Source organism: Acanthochromis polyacanthus, chromosome 9 (assembly GCF_021347895.1).
Source record: "Acanthochromis polyacanthus isolate Apoly-LR-REF ecotype Palm Island chromosome 9, KAUST_Apoly_ChrSc, whole genome shotgun sequence".
Classification (NCBI taxonomy): domain Eukaryota; kingdom Metazoa; phylum Chordata; class Actinopteri; family Pomacentridae; genus Acanthochromis; species Acanthochromis polyacanthus.
Genome location: NC_067121.1, coordinates 37,771,707 through 37,794,739, shown reverse-complemented (window position 1 = coordinate 37,794,739; position 23,033 = coordinate 37,771,707). Strand labels below are relative to the sequence as shown.

The window sequence follows — 23,033 nt, the reverse complement described above, 5'->3', positions numbered from 1 at the left end:
CCTAACAAACTGAAGCCTTAATTTTTCTGATTATCCTCACTGATCAGTGGTTTTCTTAGAGCTACAGCTGTTTAGACGAGGGACCTCTGTAACTGGGCTTCTGTTTCCCATACTTGGGGAGACATTTCCTAAATCTATACAGTCTGCGAGTCTCAGAGGCGATGCTGAGTCCAGATCCTCCCAGGGGGAAGGATGCAACAGCTGGTGTGCAACAGAGTAAACAGTACAGCTAATAACACAGGACGTGTGTTTATGCTAGCGCTGCATGGAGGCTTGGTTTAATATAAAGGCGACATACAGATTTGGAACTCCACAAGTGAGCTTTGCTGACTTGTTGAGTAAACTGTGGATTGTTTGGATTTATTTGTGTTTCCCAGTAACTTCTGGCATTTCTAAATTAAGGAAGCCTTTCTGTTCTCCACTAAACAGTAAAGCTGCTATCTTTTATTTTGCATAAAAACAAAATCATTTAAAATAATAAACTGCTGGTGAAGAATCTTGAGAGATCAGACACTTTTAATGCAAGGTGCCATAAAGGTTTTTGTCTGCTGTGTGGTCTGTACACTATAAATAAATGTTTTAGAATTGCTTTTAACTGTGGTTGTTCTTCCACAATTTACTGCCATTTTACAGATTTCCCTTGTTTTGTTAAAATACAGATATTGAATAGTAAAACCATAACAAAAAGTATTAATTTACACCCCCTGTCGAATGTTTTGGGACACTTTCTCATTCAAATAAATTATAATCCGTCTCAAAACTTTTGACAGGAGGTGAAAACAGGCCAAAATATTCATACTTTTACCAATGCAAATTTGTTTCACTGTGTTAAAATCAGCAGCATTTTTGTTATTTTAAGTTGAAAAACGGTAAATATTTCTTTGAGCTGCAACTTTACAGATTTTAGATGATTGTTTAATTACAGATATCTTGTAAAACCACAGAAAAAAAGGTACTTATTTTCACACTGACCAGAAAAACTGGTCAAAACTGATCAAAATTCTGTATTTTTACAAATGGAAATTCGTTCTTTTATGCGTGATTAAAATAGACATTTCGTTTAGCAAAAAAATATTGTTATTTTACAGATATTGGAACATAAACTATTAAAAAACGGTTATAAATACTGCTATTTTACAGATTTCTCCTGTTTTGTTAAAAGAAATCCAGATGATATCTCGTAAAATGACAATAAAAAAAGCACTAATTAACATGTTTACTGTTTAAAATAAACAGAGGAAAAATGTAAATGAGTTTCATATTTAAAAAAAGTCTGTAAATCTGTTAAAATATACACCACCAGTTAAAAGTTTGGACACATCTTCTCATTCAACGGTTTTTATTTAATCATTTTATGCTGAAGACATCACAGCTATAAAAGAACATGCATAGAATTATGCTGTAAACAAAAAAAAATCAAGGAAATAATACAAATAAATAAAAAGAATTGAATGAGAATGTGTCTAAACCTTTGACTGGTAGTTTTTCTTTATATTATATATATATTATTTTTCAGATATTTGCAGTTATTTTCACTTTAACAGTTCTTGAATATTACAGTATTTTGTTTTTCTATACTATGTATTATTTTTCAGATATTTGCAGTTATTTCCACTGACAGTCTTTAATATTACAGTATTCTGTTTTTAATGCTGCTACCTTTTCTATCCTTACAGGGTAGTTTTTACAGTGCATTCTTTAAATGGCCAGACACTTTTCTTTCCTCCATTATGTCATTTCCAGGATAAACTCGATAAAACTCCGACTCAGAGCGCATTAACTGTGACAACAAAAAATGGAATGGCAGCTCCAGCCACAAAAAAAAAAAAAAATGAAAAGAAAAGAGAAAAGAGTCATTCTAATCAGTGACTAAATAAAAACACTCCAGCCTGACTGTGCGTTATTGCTTTCATGGTGAGATTAACGCTGCTCGGCGCCTGCAGGGGTTCCTATTAGATCACATCATAGAGGCAGCAACAGGTGCTGCTGCGTCGCACAAAGGCAAAGGAAACACCAGCAGCACTCAAGGACGACCGGAGGAAAGAAAAAAAAAAAGCAAAGCGCACATAAAAGAAGAGAAATGGAGGGAGAGCGAGGGAGGCAGGCAGGTGGGTGGTAAGGAGACACTTTCATCTGCCTCTCTCTGTACTGTAGAGCTCACTTTCCCTCTGTGTTTCATCATCGCTCTCTCCCTCTGTATATATTTATCTCTCTCCCTCTCAGAGTAACTCCCCCTCCTACACTCGGTAGCAGTGGAGCCTCTGGGAAACACTGTATGCCTTTAAATCACATTTATTGAGCTAAGGCCATGTGTGTGTGTGAGTGTTTTCTCATAGTCGCTGCCAACATTTCTGCTGGGGCTTCCCTCTCTCGCTCTCAGCCAGTCAGCTGATGTGGTTTGGCCGGCCGTCCTGCCTTCACTCCGTCTTACTGTTACTAATAACAAAAACACTGGCTGGCTGGCTGCAGCCCCGTCTGCCCAGCGCCCGGGCCTGTTGGCCGGCTGAGGGGCTCCCAAACAGATGTGAACACCGGCGGCGGACGCTCACGCCGCTTCTGTTTATAACCGTCAGCGCAGACGAGGGTTTTCACACGTCTGCCGGTGCCTAAAAATGCAGGACGGTGCGTAGGTGCGACGGCCGAGATGCGATCGACAGAGAGAAGAGTTTGTACTCAGCAGGTTGAAAAGATAAACATCTGGATTCCTAGACAGCAAACGAGCAGCACGACCACATCCGACGTCATATTAACCTCTGAACACAATGTTCACCGATTCTAATCAGGCTGCTGTTGAAAAACGTACAGCAGAGTCACAGTTTAACGACCCTCAGTGGAGAAACTGTTCCTAATTGGCCACGATTTTCACTGTAACACCATCAACCCTCCTGTTGTCGTCATTTACAGGCAACAAAAAATACCGTTTCCTCGTCTGAAAAAAAATCCAAAAATTCAGCAAAAAAAATCCCCAAATTTCTGAAAATTTGCAAAACCTTCAGGAAGAAAATTCCAATAATTCCTTAAAAGTTTCCTTTAAAAAAATCCTCCTAAATTTCGCAAGAAAATTCTTATAAAAATTTTCAAAAAATGAGTAAAAATCTTCAAAAAAAATCCTAAAAATATCTAAAGTGATTACATATATATCACTGAAACTTCTAATATTTTCTCTAAGAAAATTCAGAAAAAAATCAATCAAAATCTAGCAAAATTCACTGGATTTTGGTTGATTTTTTTTTTTTGGTGAATGTTCTTATGAAATATTTTTAACGTTTCTTTTTTTACAACAAAAAATGTTCAAAGACTTCCCAAAAATGTTGAAAATGTGGACATCAGAAGATTCACTGTGAAAATATGTTTTTCCCACATTTTCAAACTTTAGACCGGGTCAATTTTTACCCGCAGGACGACACAAAGGTTAAAGTTTCAATTACAGGTCTGTACAAAGCGACGCTGCAGTGAGATCAAACCCATCTGCCTGACTGACCCGTTACAAACTCAGTGTGATTTAGTCTCATAGCCACCTGCACCTCATTATCATTTTGTAACCAAGGAAAAAAGAAACAGTCTCAAGCTTGTTTGTGTGCTTTTTTTTTTAACCATTAACAGTCACACTGAGTGGAGTTCAGCTTCAGGCAGCAGAGAAATGTCTAGCCTGTGTCGGGGGAATTGTTTTGGTGGAAAATTTGCACGAAAATGGATAACTCACCGAAAACAAAATCACTCCGCGATCCAAATTTGCTGCAGAAGTGGAAACTTTCAGTATGTAGGCTGCTGCCGCTCAGAGGTTTTTGTTGTCGTTTCTTGTAGTTAAACGGTCACGCACGAGCTTCTTTCTGACATGCATGATCTAATAGCAACTGAACAGGTTTTCTGTTTGTCTGAATGATACATTTCTGCAAAACTCGTGTATCATTTCAAACACGGTACAAGTCTGAAAGATTTCTGGTTTCTTTTCTCTCCTTTGAGACGCATCTGAATATCTCTGGATTGTGGACAAAACATGACGTTAGACGACGTCGCCTCAGGCTGTCAGAAGCACCGACAGACATTTTTTCATTATTTCTGACATTTCTACAACATTTAAAGAACAAGAAGAGCACTCAGAGAGCGCAGTACTCCGCCAAGGCTGCTCAGTTGACGCATCATTTCCGACTGATGAAATATTTAATAAGAAATGACCTGGCGCTGAGCACAGGTGTGTTTTTCATGTGCATGTTATCTAGGATACCAAATTGCGTTAAAATAACCGTTCCCTCCAGGCTTTTATTTTGAAGGTGTGTTTTTAATGCTACAGGCTTTTACTTTGCCACCTTTCCAGCGGCTGTGTTGGTTGCTCAGTTCCAGATTTACCTGATGTCAGTGAACGTCCCGTGTTTAGTTAGCTCACCTCTGATTGGCTGAGAGCCAGCAGTAGAGAGAGAGCTGGGAACGCGGCTAATTCTGGAGCTAAGTTATGGGGTTTTTAATAAACCACCAGAGAACCAGATAAAGTCTCACTCATTCATCACAGAGGGTTGCTGTAATGCGTTGACCTGTTTTTACAACTTGACCGATGCTGGTCGCCGTCTCTTCCTGTTCCGAGCGTTTTATTAGATCATTTCACTTCCATGGAGACAGCTTTCCTTTTCTTCCAGAAGAGTTTGACTTACGCTTGGGAGCCACAATGAAGGACAAAAAGTGATTGAATGTAGCACAATCCAAGGTGGAGTACAACCGGAGACGTATTCATCCGTTCTGATCGTCAACTAGCTCCACGTAACCAGTTCCAGCGTAAACTGAGGACCTCCTGTATATGGTGAACTGAGGCTTAAATATATCATAAACACTACAATATCTGCCAGAAAAGTCTAAATCAGCATTTTGCTGAAATTCCTCAGCCTTAACCAGGCGTGAACTAACCGTGACGTCACCCGTTGGTTTCAATGCCGAAAAAATGAAGCCCGGATTTTGCTACTTCCTGGTCGCCATTTTGGATTTTTTGGAGCCAGTGACGTAAAAAGCGTCAAACAGGCTGGACCGGAGAGCAACTTGGGGCAGGATTGGCTGAGGACTCTCTTATCCCACCCACATTTTATTTCATGAGCTGTAGAAAATCAGTCTATCAAATTTTATTTTTTCTAGTGATGAATTGGGGTCTATGGAGCAAAAGCTTCTTGGAGCCAACCCTAGCGGACGGCGTGATATTGCAAGTTTTTGACACTTCCAGGCGGGCTTCATTTTTGGAGCCAGATGCTACGTCCATCTTTATATACAGTCTATGGCCTTAATAGACTATACATGTGCTATGAGCTGCACACTAACATGTTCTTGCAGATATGGGAGGACGAGTCCAGATTACATGGACACCGAAAGGACATTTTTTGTTCCTAATGTGAGCTGTGGTTTTAGATCTGAAGGTGGAAGCGGTCTGACAAACTTGTTGACAGGTCGGGAGCCACGTTCCTGCTTCACCGAGTAGATAACGATCTGGATGGCAAACTTACTGACTGGCTGGATAGACGGCTTACGGGCTGGCTGGCTGGCTGTTTGTTTTCTTGCTGAATGACTGAGACCTTGTGGGATGTGAGGAATTTATGAGCTGGCAAGATGCCGAGAGAGAGAGAGAGAGAGAGAGTGGAAAATAGAGCAGAGGAGAGGAAGAACACAGGGAGTTTTGCTTGGCTGGACTCAAAGGAAGCTGAGAGGAGGGTTTTTTTCCCTTCTTTTTGAGGCTAGAGGGAGCGTGGCAAACCACACACACTGCTGGAAAACCACACCGAGGAGAAAAGAGGGAAGGGAAAGAGGAGAACAAAGACTGGAGGAGAGGAGGAGACTGCCTTAAAAAAAAAAGAGAGAGAGAAGAAGAACGGGGAGGTTTAGGGAGGAAGAAAGAAACCGTAGAACGCTGCTTCTCACCTCATTGTTGATATCAAACACTCCCTCCTGGATCTTCTCATAGATCTCCTTGGCTGTGTTGATGAAAGCCTGAGATAGAGACAGGAAGCCAGACAGACAGACAGACAGAGAGAGAGAGAGAGAGAGGGGAGAGTATTTAATTTAGATTTGTATGTTGACTTCTATACATGAGACTGCACAGCTCCTATGAAAATGTTTTTACAGAGAAGCCTCACGTCATTAGGAATGCAAAACAAATTCAATGGAAGCTCCAGCAACACAGCCAGGCTTTGACTTGCAGCCATTTCACTTTCCATTTCTCTGTCAGGCTTCTGTGCGACGAGTGGTTAAGGTTTCCGTCGAAACCTCTACAAAACTCATCTCACTGAACCTCAGCTCTTGCAATAACTGATGAACTACCACTCCCAGTTTTAGTCACAGTTATGACAAAACTTGACATCTGAATTGCTCAATCTTCAACACACACTACGATTAAAAAGCTTTGGATCATTTAGAAATGTCCTTATTTTTGATAGAAAAGTAGCTTTTTTCAATGAAGATAACACTAAATGAATGATAAATCCAGTGCAGACATTGTTAATGTGGTAAATGACTATTTTAGCTGGAAATGTTTAATGGAATATCTCCATAGGGGTACAGAGGAACATTTCCAGCAACCATCACTCCTGTGTTCTAATGCTACATTGTGTTAGCTAATGGTGCTGAAAGGCTCACTGATGATTAGAAAACCCTCGTGTAATTATGTTAGCCCATGAATAAAAGTGTGAATGAAATTGCCTGGGTGACCCCAAACTTTTGAACAGGAGTGCAGAAGCATCAGCCACTGGAGAGAAACTCAGACGCTCTCTACAGCAGAGTTGGCTGCAGGACAGCTATGCATTCACGAGTTATGTCAGTGGAAAAACACTCCCAAAGACAAACAATATCCAAATATGGGGCTCATGAAACAGATGCATGTGTGAGCATTTGTCAGCTGTTTGGTAGCATCAGTAAAGTAGAAGACGTCAAAGCTTTCCACGAGCACTTGAACACACCACGCCGAACAGAAGACTGAAAAAAGTAAAGAGATTATGGAAAATGTCTGTTGGTTGAATGAGGAGTAGAGATTTAATGAAGCCAAAAACAACTGGTACAATCTTGTGATGCAAAAAAGCACGAAACAAAGTCTCCTGCTGTGCTCACGAGGGGGAAATCTTGACTGTGTGGCATGCTAAAGAAGCTAACATTTTTACTATAAGCAAAAAACAATGACCAAAACTCTTCAGTGAGTCCTCGATACACGATGTTTCTTTAATCCACACAAACAGAGGAACAAGTTGTGACTTGAGGAAAGAAATGTGCCAGAACTATTCCTTAATATACACAAATTCCTGCCGTTGCATTGAGTTTGTCAGACTTGAAAGAATGATGTCTGTCATGAGAGCAAGAACTAAACCTGTGCTCATTAACCCTTTGGTGCCCAACATGGGTCAAGAGACACCGTTTTCCTTTTGACTGATGACGGGCATCAAAGGGTTAATTCAACCTGGCATGTGGATAAATAAACTACTGATCATTAAGAAACAGTATCAGAACAACAGCTGGAAACTTAAAATTAGCTGGACGGCCCCCCCATTACTGAGAAGGGTAAGTAGCTTGCTACATTCGATCATAAAGGCTAGCACAGTGCTAACGATGAGAAACGAGACAAGTTTTTCTTTCTATATCAACAACAATCATGCATTTACTACTCCAGAAGAACATGTGACTCAGCCTGCATGAGAGGTGTTTAAGGAACATTGGTGGATTTTAGCATCTATCAATTAGCAGATGTTCAAAAAGTTAAGCCTGTGGTCTGTTTACTAGCAGCTCAGTGAAAGACTGGTAATAAAAATAATGTATTTTGCAAATATCAAGTCATATGCAAACAAAACTACTCATCAGCATGCAAAGCGAATTAATAGCTGAATCAAAATACAAATGGAGGGCGACTAAATCACGTAGTGGTGCGACCGACTGAGATATTTAGCAGGTAGCACCAGTCAGTCTGGAGTCCTGACGTCGTACACGGTGTAGCCGAAAACACCGACATGTCCGACTACATTCAGGCACATTTTGCAGCTTGAAAACCAGCCTGCTTTTCTGACCGTTCTGACCCATAATCCTCTTTTACATACGTGTCACTCGGGTAACAAGCCAGAGCCACCAAGACGTTTGACAGCTCACTTCACACTGCAGACCGTGACGGATGTATGAGGAAGCCGGTCGAAGCTGGAGGCGAATATTACGCTGAAGCAGTCCCAGGTGTATGAATACTGCATGTAACAGCACACATTTCATAAAGGCAGCAGCACTGAAAGGTATTTGGCATTTCTCTTCTGCAAATTCTTATTAGTTGCACTGATACCGATGCATCTTCTATCACTTATTATGACTGGAGCTCCAATTAAGCACGTCATGAGGTGTTGAGTAAGAGCTTAATTACCTCATTTATTAATGTGCAGCCTCTAAAAACAAACACTAAATAGCTGCAGTTTCTGTTTCGACATCTGAACTTTTTTTTTTTCCATGTTTCCCAGCAAGCAAGAAACAACAATCTCTCATTTGTTGTGGCGACACAAGTTTGAATTCTGTCCAACAAAAACATCGACTTTTGCTAAATCTGCCCCTCCGGTCAAATGAATCCTGCCTCTCTTTCCCGCCATGATGTCACACTGGTGTATTTTCGTCCTGTCTAAGTATCCTGCAAGGTCACGCTGACCTCCTGAGGGGCCCTGTGGCAAAAATTTTGTTTGTGGCAATTTATTGACGCTCATTATAAATGTCAGCTTCATTATTTCCAGTCAATCAACAGGACTGGGGCGGCGCGGTTAACAAATTTGACAATCAGTTAATCTTTTCAGCCATTTTTAGAAGCAAAAGTGGAGAAACTGTAACATTACCAGATTCTCAAACTTCGACATTTGGTAGTTTGTTGGTTTTTGATGATTGTAAATTCAAAATGTGGTGCTTTTAGACAGCTGGTCAAATAAAACAAAGTTTGCTTGCATTTTAATGAGTAATGTCGGGTATATTGCATGGTTTTCTGACATTTTAAATCCTGAATAATCAATCAATTATGAGAGAAAATAGCAGACATGTTTATAATCAGTGATAGTAGCCTTACACTACTTGTATAATGGTGATAATATGACCAGGGCCCGACCGATCAAACTAGTCGATTCCAGCCCTTTTCAAAATAATCATCATCAGCTGGAGTTTTGCCGATTAAACGCCGATATATTCTTAATTTCTCATAAAACAGTAAATGCTGTTAAGTGTTTGAATGATGTCCGTATGATGTCTGCCCAATACATGGAGCTCTGACTCCATTCAATCCTCAGTAACGTACAAGTAATTTATAAATAAACTTTTTTTTTTTAAGATTAAATAATTTCCCACTGGTTCAATGCTTTGTTGCATGTTCCTGAAAATTCCTCCCTGTTGTTAAATTAAGCAAATACTAAAAGGACAAAGTATTGTAAAACAGTAAAATGTTCTGCCTTTAATTCATATCTTTGTTGTTGTAAGCGTTAAGGGACCAAAAATAAGTTATTTTTTTCATTATATATTTTTTAAATAATCGGCTGATTAATCCGTTATCGGTATTTTTTTCTGCCAAATATCGGAATCAGTATCGGCCTCAAAAAAAAAAATCATATCGGTCGGGCCCTAAATACGACCTTGCCGAATGTTTATTATTAAATTAACCTTACAACACATTAGTGCTAAAAAGCGTAAAGAGGTGCACAATTCAGAAAAACTCGCAACTAGTAATTTTTTGTAGACAAAAATGTCATTTTGTGAGGACATAAAACGCACGAGACAAACATGATTTTGAGAAGTCTACCTCTTCTTGCGTCGACATTTGTGCAGATATTCTTAAATTTTGTGCCGTTAGCATCATCATGTGTATTTTTCCTTATTTATACTGTATATATCTCATGTCTTTAACTCATAGATGTGTTCTCTTGCTTTTCTTGCTGTCATTTTGCTTGCAAATTTCCGCTTGTGGGACTCAAAGGATATTCTATTCCGGCCATCTTCGAGGCTTTTCCAAGTTCAGGTGATACGACTGAAGACCTTGCTAGACAATGCTGCTGCCCTTTTGAGCAGATCAGCGATAAGATCTGAGCAGACGATACACAATCTGTCTTCTGTCTCCAACACAAACACACGACGCTTTACTGACGGCACTGCCAGGATCAAAGATGATTGAATAAAGTGGAATTAAGCTTCCTGAGCAACCAGGCTATGAATACGGTATCGATGCATCGATCTCCGGGGACCGTCTCTTGGTTTTTGTGTCTCTGGGGTTTAAACTGAAGAGCGACCGGGATAAACTAGAGATCTGACATCAGCTCCGATGACACACTTCAGTCCGTGGAGGCTCATTCGGCTCCACACACATAAGTAATAGGATATAAAAATAAGCTTTCTCAGGCCGGAAAAAGTGTGTTCGGGAACTGAAAATATGTCCTGAACTTCTATCTGACACCCTGTCGGAAATAGACTGAAGGAGCCCAAGGGTGCTCTCTGGTGTACTCTGCCCTGTTCACTCCTGTCCTCTTTCCTTCCTTCAACGCATCACTGCACCCCTTGTCCCTTCGCGTCTTCTTACACTTTCTTTTCCTGAGTGTGGCTAATGGAAGTTCGGATACGTGCAGATCGTAAAGAAGAGCGTAAATAAAGAGAAGAGGTGGAAAACGAGTGCAGATGTGTAGAAGATGGTAAAGCAGCGGTGTGCGCCGAGTGGGCCGAGGTTGAGGATAGGATCTCTATGAAGGAAGGATGGAAATGGGAGGATGAGAGAAGACGCTTACAGGAATCTCTCCATCTGTCTCTAAGGACCATCCCATCAGCCCCGGTGTCCACCCACAGACCCTGACGACAAACCGGGCCGCCTGATTGGCTGCCGGATGTCGCTGAGGGGAGGCGGGGTGGAGGTTATGAATATGTATGAACTATAACTGGTTGATATACTGCTGGAGAGGGGAAGGGAGATGATGGGAGGAAGGAAAAGGACGGGGAGGAGGAGGAAGAAGAAGTGAATGGAGGAGGGCAGGAAGACATGTTGGATGGAGGAGGAGGAAGAGGGATGCGAGTGGGAGGAGGGGAGGTGAGAGGTAAAGAGCAAATGATGGACGTCGAGGGATGAGGAGGGATGGAGCGAGGAGAGATGAAGGGAAGGGAGGAGAGGAGTGGTATCAGGAGGATTCAGAGGACACTAATGAGACAAATTAATCATACCACACACACACACACACACACACACACACACACACACACACACACACACACACACACACACACACACACACACACACACACTCTAACACCCATCCCCCTTCATCTGAACCCCAGAGAGCTCTACTCGACAGTGGTGTGGGTGTGTGTGTTTGCATGATATAGGCCATGCGAGAGTGGGTAGAAAAAAAAAAAAATCAATGTAAACACACACAAATACACACACTCTCACGCACACTCTGCACGGTGCCTCTGGCTGGCATGCTGCGCTGTGTAGGATGGGATTATTTATGTGATTGGATAAGTGAGAAAGGGGTCCCGCAGGACAACGCCATGCATTCATTACACACAACAACACCAGGGGCGGAGCGGCGCGCTAACTATGCTAACTGTGGCTCATAACGCTAGTGTGTGGAGCTGCCGGGGTTAGAATACGGCTCTGTGGTGCTACAGGTCAACCAGGAGGCTCGCCTGAAGGCCAGTGATTCTTTCAGAGGGAGCGTTTGGACGTCAGAAATACAAGAAATACATAAACACAGGAGGTACGAAATAGATTCTGACAGAAAAAAAATAAAGAGGATTGTGTTTATGTTTTTATTGTTAATACAGCCGTCCCTCGTTATGTTGTGGTTTACTTTTTGTAGTCTCACTGTATCGCTAATTTTTAAATTGCATTTGATATCACGGGATTCTGCAGTATATACACCGCCTGTCAAAAGGTTTGAGACACTTTCTCATTGAAATAAATTAGAACCCATCTCAAAACTTTTGACAGGGGGTTTGGCATTTTATATATTTATTTTTAAGATAATACAGACAATTACAATTACACAGGGTTTAGTAGTAGAGGTTAGCAGCAAAATACAAGTAAAATAAAAATAAACAAGGAATGCAAATTGCAAAATGCAAGTTTCCACAAGTGTTTGTCTGAAGTGTCTAGAAAAAGAATTAATATAAATAAGACAAATAAATTAAGATAACACAGGTACAAGATGTTAACTGTATACTAATAAGAAATATTAATAGAAAATGAACTGAAGTAAGAGTGAACAAATGCATTGCACCGACACACCTGTTGACTCTTACTTCAGTTCATTTTCTGTTAGTATTTCTTTATTACTGTGGTAAAGGATAGGATATCTGCCTTTTATGCACTCTGTAACTGGTAGATGCTTTTATTTTGAAACACAGAGCAGTATTATAGAAAATGTGGCAGGAAGTCATCAAACACACTTCACACTCACTGTTCTGATCACATAACACTTTATCAAACAAAACCACAAACACTAATATCACTGTAATACTAACATAAACCATGATACAGAGGTCTCTCGCCACATCGCAGTTCACTTTTTGCCGTCTCACTGTATCGCAGATTTTTAAATCGTATTTGGTGTCACGGATTTTGCGGTTTACAGGTATTTTTATATATTTATTATTGTGGCGAGCTGCGTCGAAGCACAACATTGGAGTAAGGATATCTGCCTTTTATGCACTATACAACTGCCAGATGCTTTTATTTTGACACAGCGACTGTTGTGAGGTGTGTGGGGAGAGTTTTTGAAGCCTTGAAATACATAGAAATTATAAAATAAATATGGTCGCTGCTTCACGGAGGAACCACTCCTCTCATCAAGCTGCTCTTATTACTTTTTGATTTTACACTAAAAGCATGAAAAAATGGCTAAAAGCAGGAAGAACTTAAAGTAGTATTTTGTGCAGTATGAATGTTAAAATAATCATTAAAGGAAAAACTTAAGTAGATTTTCTTTGACTATTTAAGGAAATCTTTAAAAATCTGGAATCAACATGTGCAACATTTTTCCAATACTGGAGGTAAAAAAATTGGCTGAACATGCTGTAGATATCTTATTTACTTTTCTAATACTAGTTTCCTTTCTGCTTTAAGGAAACAAAGCTAGCAGTTCCTGAATTTTTGTCAGGTGACTGTTGGTTAGAGGCAAGTCACTAATTTGCTGTAGACACTAGTTTGTTTTTGGCATATTTTCGAAGATGTATGTACAGCGAAATGATTTTAATAAAAAAAAAAATTCCCAATTTCCAGCTTAGATTTGAGTATTTTTCCTGCATATCTAGCACGATTAGCTGGAAAGTTGAAAGTCTGATGATTCTGTTGTTACACTTTATGGCTGATAAGTAGTGTCATTCTGGTGATTTGTTTTTAAAGATAACGAGCCTTTCAAACCAGCTGGAGGTTGTTTTATGTTCAGAGGGTTAATCATTTAGCCTCCACAGTGATAAGGAGAACCTCAGTTGTGGTAATGAGGAAGTCTTCTCTGTGTCGCTTCTGTTAATTCTGGGACAACCTGAGGAACGTCCCATCAACAATTTGACACAAATCTCGTTCGCGTCATGCTTCTGTGACACCACTACTAGTAAAAACAAGGTGAACAGTGAATGTAAATGTATTGAATGGCTGTTAAAGGAAGATCAGCAGCACAGAAGAGACTTAAGGGACACAGTTAGTTGTTTAAACATTTCTGCACATCTTTTGATAACAGCAAACTTCTAATACAGTCGTTATAAGACACTGGGAAAACTAACTTCTCTTCTAGATTACTTCAGAAACCCAGAAAATATGTGGGACCTAAAAACAGAACTGGCATGAATGGCATCCCTTTCGAAACAGCATGGAGTCTATGAATTCTTTATAGGCTTTTGAAATTAGGTTGGGATTTGAGCATTTTATTCACCCTGAATTCATCGCTGAATTTGAATACAAATAAAACCATCTGGATGAAAAAAAAACCAATGTCTGCAAGCACCATCTTTGTTTTGATTCAGAAACAAAAGGCGCAACTTGGGGAATGGGTTACAAATCTGTTTATCATTCAGTGGACAGAATTTTTTTTCCCATCCAGATGGTTAGAAGAGTCTTTGGAGACTCTAGAGACACCTTATCGCTGTGATCTGAATGTATGTTTATTCATGAGAGATACAACCTGGGGCTACAGTCATGCTAGAAGCTCTGTGAGGCTGCCGATGCTAGGGCTGGCAAGCTAAGAATGACAACGCTAGCATGCTAATGATTAGCAGGAATAGTGGTTAACATCCTCATCGTCTTGTCTGGAGTATTACCGAGCAACCAGTTACTACAGTGGGTCCTTGACTTCCATCAGAGTTCCATTCCTACAGATTGATGGAAGTCGATTTTCGCCCTAAGTCGGAACTCCGGCGAAAATGTAAACAAAGCTGTTACGTGCATTACGATATCGATCAGTTCTTCATAAAAGTCATACCAACGACTTTCATGCATGTATGAATCATTTTACAAGAAGATAACAGAACATGCTGCACTGTTTTTACAACTTGATCTAATAATGCTGATGTTCGTCGGCGTTTCGCCCTGTTCCGAGCGTTTTTTAAAATCTAATTTCACTTCCATGGTGTGTTGCCCTCAAGGCAGAATTGTCGATGTACTTTTATTTTGAAAAAGCCTTTATTTTCAAGTTGTCTGTTGACAGTTGTGACTTACTGTTCACTATTTTAATGTTTAGCTTTACACAGATACGTGCTTTTCTGGATGCACGGCTCTACTTTGAAACGCCACAGAGGCAATGTCGTAAGTTAATAATTTCGTTTTTGGACTTACTGGTTCAGTTAAAAGGATTTATTTACATGTATTTATGTTGTTTTATTCAGTTTTGGTTGCAGTTTTCATTCTCTTGTTTTCACTCATTGTAGAGTGTATCAAGAGCCACAGTAAAGAAGTCAATTTTGCTCCGACTCACGATTCATTTTGCAAGGCGAATATTCGGATTCCAAAATTAATATCCGGATACCGCCGTAGCGAACAAATATTCAGATATTCGGATCCAGCCCTACTCAGAATGTTAACAAAATCGTCTTATAGCGTCATGTGACATATTCGTCTGCTCCGCTCGCCACGTAACCAGTTCCGACATAACGGCATAGGTCGAAGACGTCGTAAACCGATAACCCCCTGTACTTCATTGTGAAAAAAATATAAATTTAAGGCAGTGGCAGCACTAGAGGGGCGATCACAGCATCACAAATCTATCTGAAGTCACCTTTACTGCTCCTTTTCTATCAAAAATAGCAAACACTTGTACACTGATGTGGAATCAAGTCAGCATTTCTCATTAGAACTGCCAATTCTATCACAATGATTCGTACGCAGCGGATCAAACTACCTCAATATGGGCCAAAAACACAAATCTAAGTATCAATGATTCCTCTTTAACAACTTGCTCAACACAAACCACCACCACATCCGGCAGATGGTTTGGTGATTAGAAACACTTCCTGACATAAATCTCGACATATTCAGTGATAGATTACAGTCTGCAGTGGAGTCGCTTCATGCCTGCATTGTGCGTTGAACAAATAGAGTTCAAACTTCAGCTGCAGACGTCAACAGGCAGCACTGATAACTGTGAACGAGCAGATAATACGTGTGAAATTCCAGATTTATATGCAGAGGAAACAACTGTTTAGCATTAACGCTGACCTCCAAGGACACGTCTCAGATAGATGGGCAGTGTTTAGAGCAACTTGAAACTTTGCGTGAGCCAGCAGCCTTAATTGATGTATTAAGTTTATTGCATGTGAGTCCATGTGCGTCTGGGATTACCTCCTCTACGTTAGAGGCAGTCTTGGCTGAGGTCTCCATGAATATGAGGCCGTGTTCTCTGGCAAATGCTTCACCTTCCTCTTTCTTCACCTCTCTCCTCGACTCCAGGTCACTAAAAGACACACAAACACATCGATGCAACGACACAAGACGTCATCAGTCTGGAGAGAAACAGCCGGGAAATCAGCCAAGAGCAGAAAAGACGACACAAGACGGATCACATTAATCCTGAAGAATTATGTGCGGCAAAAAGAGTGATATTTCACCAAATCTGTACAAGAAGCTCAAGCTGGATGACTAAAATTTGGCAGAATAAATTAACATTTTCTCCAATATTCTGAACAAGGATGAGAGCATCTGCTCATCATGATGTATCGCTGACTCAGACTCTGTTGTTTTGATTAAAAACCTTCTCTTTATTGAGCTATGTGCTTTGCTTTTAGCTGGCTAATATGCTAATTTGCCAAATGAAGCAATTCTACCTCAAATCCTATTAAAAACTTAAGAGATAGCAAAACTACAATCAGTTTCAAGGTGCAATTGTATCAGAAACAGCACTTTTTTTTGACATAACTTGGGTCATTGTTCTTACATAATGCTGTTATGTAACATCAAGTGCAATGTGAGCAAGTAGTTTTGTCAATAACAAGCTGATGTGTGTTGCAGAAGTGAACTTCCTCATCTGATTTTGACACGAGTGTGTATTTACCAAAGCAGAATTAGCACTCCACACGGCAGCACTCTCTCGACATAACTTTATCTTACAAAGTGGTGTGTTACGTAACCTCAGGTACAGAGTGAACCGCACGCAGCAGAAAAGCAGAAGTTGTTCAAATCTGACCAAAAAGACACGTATAACTCGAATTAGTGTGAAGCAGTTTCGACTGTGAAGACTAGCTCCGGGAGTAAAATTAAAATTAGGACCAGATCCAGGCATAGAAGTGTCCCAGCATGCTTGGATAAATTTTAAACAGGCCATTGTTAGACAGCACAATGTTCTTACACACCACTGATGGCTGCCACACATTGTTGATGGTCCAGCCTTATGTAGGGCAGTGTGTACCCTTCAGTGTGCAACAAAAAGAAAAAAAAAACATCGTACCTCTTGTTGCCAATGAGCATGATGACCATATTGGAGTTGGAATGTTGGCGGGCGTCCTCTAACCAGGTTGTCAAGTGGTTGAAGGTGTCCCTTCTGTGAAAACGAGCACAGATTTCAGGTTTCACTCTGACTGCACTTTGATGAAACTGAAAGCGTTACAAATAAAGCACCTGTTGTCACACAGACGCACACGCCGAGGTCGCATTTTTACTGACTGTGCTCTCCCTTGTAAAATTGAGAATCGTTTGCATGTCTGTTCCTTCTGTTGTTTGCAGTCATTTAAACAGACCAAAAAAACGGCTCATCTCATCTTCTTTGGCACGTAAAAAAACAAACTATGCTGTTAAATCTAACAAGTCCATGTTAGCGCTCGGGCTGGACCCGAATATCCAAATATTTGTTCGCTACGGCGGTATCCAGATATTCATTTTGGCATCTGAATATGTCTATAATATATACACATTTGTCTATGTGATCACCCCCTCCTCCCCCCAGACGAAAATATTCGGAGCTCGTCTCTTCCCTGCGCTCATCCCGCCGTGTTCTTCGGCTCATTTCGGCTCCTCCATTCGTGTTTGTAAACACCACCCAAACGGCCAGGTGGCTGCCAACTCTGACGTCACGCTTCACTTCGTTGCATAAACACAAGACAAGATGCTGAAGACCTCCGCTGTTTGGGAACTCTTCAGATAAACTGAAGGCAAAACGAAGGCAAAATTTGCACCCGGGAGACCAGACGAACGGATCCGAATATTCAGGCCGTCTACGCCACAAGCCGCCGCCACACCCCGTCGGACGTTACGGGGAATATTCGGATATTCGTCTTTAATAGTGGTGCAACGGATCATCATTGATCCGTGATCCGTTCGGATCGACTTCATCGGTTCGGCACACACATGACCCGCGGATCGATTTCTGAAAAAAATAAAAATAAAAAATTGTGCTTCGTCCGCACGCAGCTTGTGGCGAGCGGAGAAAGGAAAAGAGCAGACATGGCGAGTTTAGTGATCCGTTGCACCACTAGTCTTTAATAGGGCCCGAATATTCGGAGGCCAGAAACCACTATTCAGGCCAGCCCTAGTTAGCGCATGTTGGTTGGTAATAAGCTTTTAGGCTACAAACTAATCATTCCATGAAGCTTCGTCATCATTTCACAGTGAAAGGACGTTTCAACAGATCAGGAAAGTGGATGAGTGGTCGTTTTTTTTTTTTTTTTTTTTTGTATATTGAGCTACAAAAGGCAGCTTTTCACTGCAGGAAATTGAGGCAAGTGCAAGGTAAACTTAGAAAAAAAAATGGAGCAACACCATAGTTGGTCCTTTCAGGCTTTGTATTTTCAGATTCAATACACTCCTTACACATTCAGCCCTATGTAAGAAACAGAATGATGGGTTTGTTGTATTAGCCTCTGTGGTGACTTATGTAGAAGATGGCAATGTGCAACTTGAATGAACTTGAAAAAAATGGTGTTTGTTGTCTCATTTAAGTTTAAAAATCAGAACTGTCTTGTCCAAGTTTCACCATCAAGCATCAAGACCCAAATAGCATTGTTTCAGGGCCCGTTCAAAGTACTTAAAATGGACTAGGTACTCATTTCTCTCCCAAAAATGACCCTAAAAATGGATGATTCTTGTGCTGAAACATGCACAAAGGTTCAAATTACGGGAGTATTGGTGTTCCCTCACATAATATTTGCTTAATTCATGAAAATTTCAAAGTTTTAATTTCATGTATTCTGTTTGTGTTGCTGATATGTCTTAAGAACATGAAAAGGCAAAAGGTTGAAAGAAACACTAGAGAAGCACCTAAAGAAAGTAATGAGACATGGACTTGTTCAGCATGTATTTCTAAAAACTCAACTGTAGTGATTGTGCTGCCACTATATATCAACATCTGGCAAGTGAAAACACGGCGAGAAAAGGATGCTCTAAATATTATGGGCTGTCTAATCACTGGGTGTATTTCAACATCCATACTACACAGTGTGCCAGAAAATGATGTAGTATGCCCAATGAGTTGAATGTGGTAAGCCAAAAATTAACTGATTTTCTTCTACATCTGGTCAGATTTTGCTTTTCTGGTAATTCTGACCCACAGTTGTGCAGCTGTGGTTGAATGTCTTGCACCAGTATAAACAACTGATGGCTCATTTACACTAAAGCTGTGACAATCCAAGCTCAAGGTGCATTTTTATGACAAAACGTATGTCTGAATTGTATTCATACTGCCTGAAACAGTCCGTACATCGTGTATGTGCTTCAGGTGAAAAGAAAAATCTGTAACGTAGCCGTTGATGCTCCTAAATGCAGCTTAGACTGCGTACGATTGGCTGTTTTACCTTGTGATGTCATAGACTAACAGTGCTCCTGCTGCTCCTCTGTAGTAAGACCTGGTGATGGACCGGAACGACTCCTGACCAGCCTGGAGAAACACATACATATATTAATAAACAGAAATTGAAACCTGAATAATTGAACCGTCCACCGACACCAGCACATCCTGTGGGCTTCTAACGGCTTTAAAGCTCGACTCCGGCCTCACAGGCCTCAAACACACCTTCTAAGCATCTTACGGAGCTTTCTGTGCGTATTATAGGTCAGTCCTGATTCTCTAACAGACTCCAGCTCTGGGTTTTCAGTCAGCTGCAGAGAGGACAGGACAGAGCAGAGCCTGTAACCGGATACAATGGAGTTCTCTCTTTCATTCTCCATCTATCTGTCACAATCCCTTTCTTTCTCCCTGCTTGTGTGTCTAACCTCCCAGTTTCTCCATTTATGATCAACACAGAAGGTCACGTTACAGAATATGGATTAGACTTGTAGCATTTATGTCACACCAGGTCACCTTGTTCTTTATCCATTATCATCCCCTCATTGTCTCACCTATGCTGTGTCTTCCTCCCATCACTCATCTTTTCATTCTTCCTCTATGAATCCCGCGGCCTCCCCTCTTTTCCAGCAGTGCTTTCACCATCCAGCCTTCTTACCACCCCCCTCATACGTCTATTCATCCTCTGTCTCCGTCCAGTGTACAGTAACAATGTTGTCTGTGTTCGTCCGGGCCGGAGGAGAAAACAAAACACTACTCTATCCCAGCAGCTGCGAGCCCAGCGCTGCTCTGACCTCATCCCAACAAGCAGACAGTCAGGAACACAGTCGGTCGGTGAATCATTCAGCGAGTCGGAGGACCGGAGTTCCAGTTTGTCACCCAGGAACCCACTCTGCTGGTCAATGAAGCTGCTGGTTATTGAGTGAGACAGCTAGGTGAGCTAGTCAGCAAAAAAAAAAAAAAAAAGGCAGCTCAGATAGACAGTCAGTGAAGTAAACACCAAGTTAACCGGCCACCAGAGCAGTCAGTAAGTCAGGGAGCTGTCAACCAGCCGGTAATGCTATTAGTGAATAAATGATAAATAAGGGTGAAAGAGAGGGAACGCTGTGTCTGTCTGCCATCTGGCCAACAGGCTTGTGTGCACAAACACACACACACACACACACACTCTTATTCATATGGCAAGTGCGGCCTACACAATGATCCAAATGGCTTCTCTCGCTGTATTGTACAAAGCAGTCATCAAATGACAGCCACTGAGCCCGGCTTGTTCTCACTTGTGACCGGGATTATTACACACCTGCACCACCAGGTGAGGACAATTAGGAATCTGGTGGGACAGAAAATGTGCAGCAGTGGAGGATATGTGAATCAGGACTGACATGCTTTTTCTACTCCTCAAACTGATTTTTTTCATAGAGCTCTGACTCCACCTGGTGGTCAACTGCCGAACTGCACACAGAGAAAACCACAGTGACGAGATTATACGTCGTTTTCATGGGACTGTCCCAATGTGATGCTCGCTTTTCCTAATTTGAAATGATATTCAGAGCTAAAAGGTGCTTTTCTGCACAGTAAGGGAATCAAATGGCAGATTTGCCCTCCAAAAACATTCCTTGCTTGGTGTGGTTCTTACAGTGATGAACGTGTCTGATTAAGTCCAGCAGTACTTTATGAGGCATTGCTCTACGGCGGGAAGCTTTATTTTTAATAGTTTGTGACCAGCGTATCATCAGGTTGGAGCAGTCTTGTGGATTTCAAACTTTCCAGCCCACAATGATGCGACAGGAGCACTTCTGATGAGTCAGAGGACCAACTTGTTCCCGGAAACGCACCTTTAATGCATCCCAGTATTCATCAGGACCTACTGCTCCACATCGGTGCAGCAGTTTGGATTGTATGTGAACAGAATCTGGCTTCCGAATTTAACCTTAATATTACTGTCAACGTTTAGAAACGACAAAGTGTTTATGTCTTATGGGTTGCTAATTATAGCTGCACAGCAATCTGATTCAGCTCCCGCTGTTTTACGTGTGTTCATAAATAAATTTGACTTGATACAACTCTGAGTGACGGCAGAAGTTATCGCGTTTGTTGTCATTTAATCTCAATAAATTCATTCTTGTTGGAAAATACATTCCTTCCCTAAATTGTTAACAGGCATAATCCATTTAAGATGGCATGTTATGTCTCTCCAACAAACAATAAACCTCTAAGAGAACTTGATTTAATGTCATTATTACGCATAACTCTCTTCTCAGTTTCTCAATGAATGACAAACCTCACTTATTTAACGGTGATATCCTCAATAATCAAACGTGGCCTGGTGAGATCTGATCTGGAAACACAAACAGACACTTGATGACTTGCAAGTGCTGCTAGGAGACCCTTGATCTTCTTCACCACCACGGAAAATATTCTGAGGATGTAGTACAGAATTCATAAAGGGGGATAACATCTGCTGGAAAGAATTTCTTAAATGAATATTTGTTGATATTTATCCCTCAAAAATGTCATTCCTCAAATGGAATTCAACATTAAAAACTGATTTCAAAATGCTAAAAAGTTCTCTCCCTAACAGCAGCTCATCAAATTCTTCTTCATATTGAGGTTTTCATTAGTTTTGGGGACGGCTAAAGCTCTTTAATAAACTCTGAAACAAGGAGAAGTTGATTTTTAAACATGAAAAATGCTGGCAGGCTGAGAGCAAGCCTCCTGGTTATTTAACAGGGCTTTGAGTGTAATATTTTTATAATCCACGTCTAATCTTCAATTCACTCCAGAACCTTTGTCTATGAGAGCCTGTGACGTTCCATGTTTTCCTAATGAATTCAAATATTTACATTAAATATCACAGAGACTCCCTAATTAAGGACTTCTTCAGAATGCTTTATATTTACGTTTTTTGTTGCGGCATTACCACCACTTTGCATTAAAAAGCTAAAAGTTCGAGACCGTTGAAAGCTGCACATCAGAGACTTCAAAACATTTACAGACTCGCATTTAGGAAACAAATGCAAGATGTTTGTGGTTTTGCAAGTTCAGTGATTAAGCCAATCATGATAGACGGATATCTTACCGTATCCCAGATCTGCAATTTGATCTGTTTGCCATCTATAGTGATCATCCTCGCGCCGAACTCCACACCTAGAGGAAAAAAATCACAGAAGAATCAGGAAGAGAATTTATCAGAAGGTCTTGCTGCTGCTTATTAAACACACACATTAGTTTGTTTTTAATTTTAATAAAAAGATAAAGAGCAAAAATCAAATATTATGAGCATAGATGGAGATGGGCCTTGTGTATTATAGTGACAAACAGAAAAGGGACAAAAAGAAAAGGAAATGCCAAAAAAAAAAAAAAAAAAAGACAGTGGGACACAAATGCACCTCTATGTGAACTTTTACAACTTACAGATCAGTTTATCTACAAAAAGGTACAAGACATTTAGTCACAGGTATCTGGAACTGAAAGATGTAGGATTTTACTTTATGACCAAAATGACAAGAGAACGACCAAAAATTACAAAAACGAGACAAAATATTACAAAAACGAGACACACAATGACAAAAAAAGACACAAAACGGCAAAAATGAGACAAAAAACAATGAATAAAGCAAAACACAAAATCACAAAAATAAGACAAAAAACACAAGCGAGACAAAAAGGAAACAAAACGACAAAAACATGAGACCAACGACAAAAGTCAGACAAGCAACAAGACAAAATATTACAAAAACGAGGCACAAAACGAACAAAAAGCAATCTAGTATTTTACTTTATGATCAAAATAACTTGTCATGGTCTAGAAATTATTTGAAATTTATAGAT

The 23,033-nt window shown here is 40.5% G+C and overlaps 1 protein-coding gene across 1 annotated transcript in view; it reads right to left on the bottom strand.

Annotated features, from left to right (window-relative positions):
* rab2a (RAB2A, member RAS oncogene family) overlaps nt 1-23,033 on the bottom strand; it is a 39,482-nt gene that overhangs the window by 3,493 nt on the left and 12,956 nt on the right. Inside the window, exons 3-7 of the mRNA XM_022200910.2 lie at nt 22,282-22,349; nt 19,213-19,295; nt 16,875-16,967; nt 15,773-15,884; nt 5,893-5,961 (exon numbers count right to left, since the gene is read on the bottom strand). Coding sequence (XP_022056602.1) covers nt 5,893-5,961; nt 15,773-15,884; nt 16,875-16,967; nt 19,213-19,295; nt 22,282-22,349 — 425 coding nt within the window. The remainder of the gene's footprint in view (nt 1-5,892; nt 5,962-15,772; nt 15,885-16,874; nt 16,968-19,212; nt 19,296-22,281; nt 22,350-23,033) is intronic.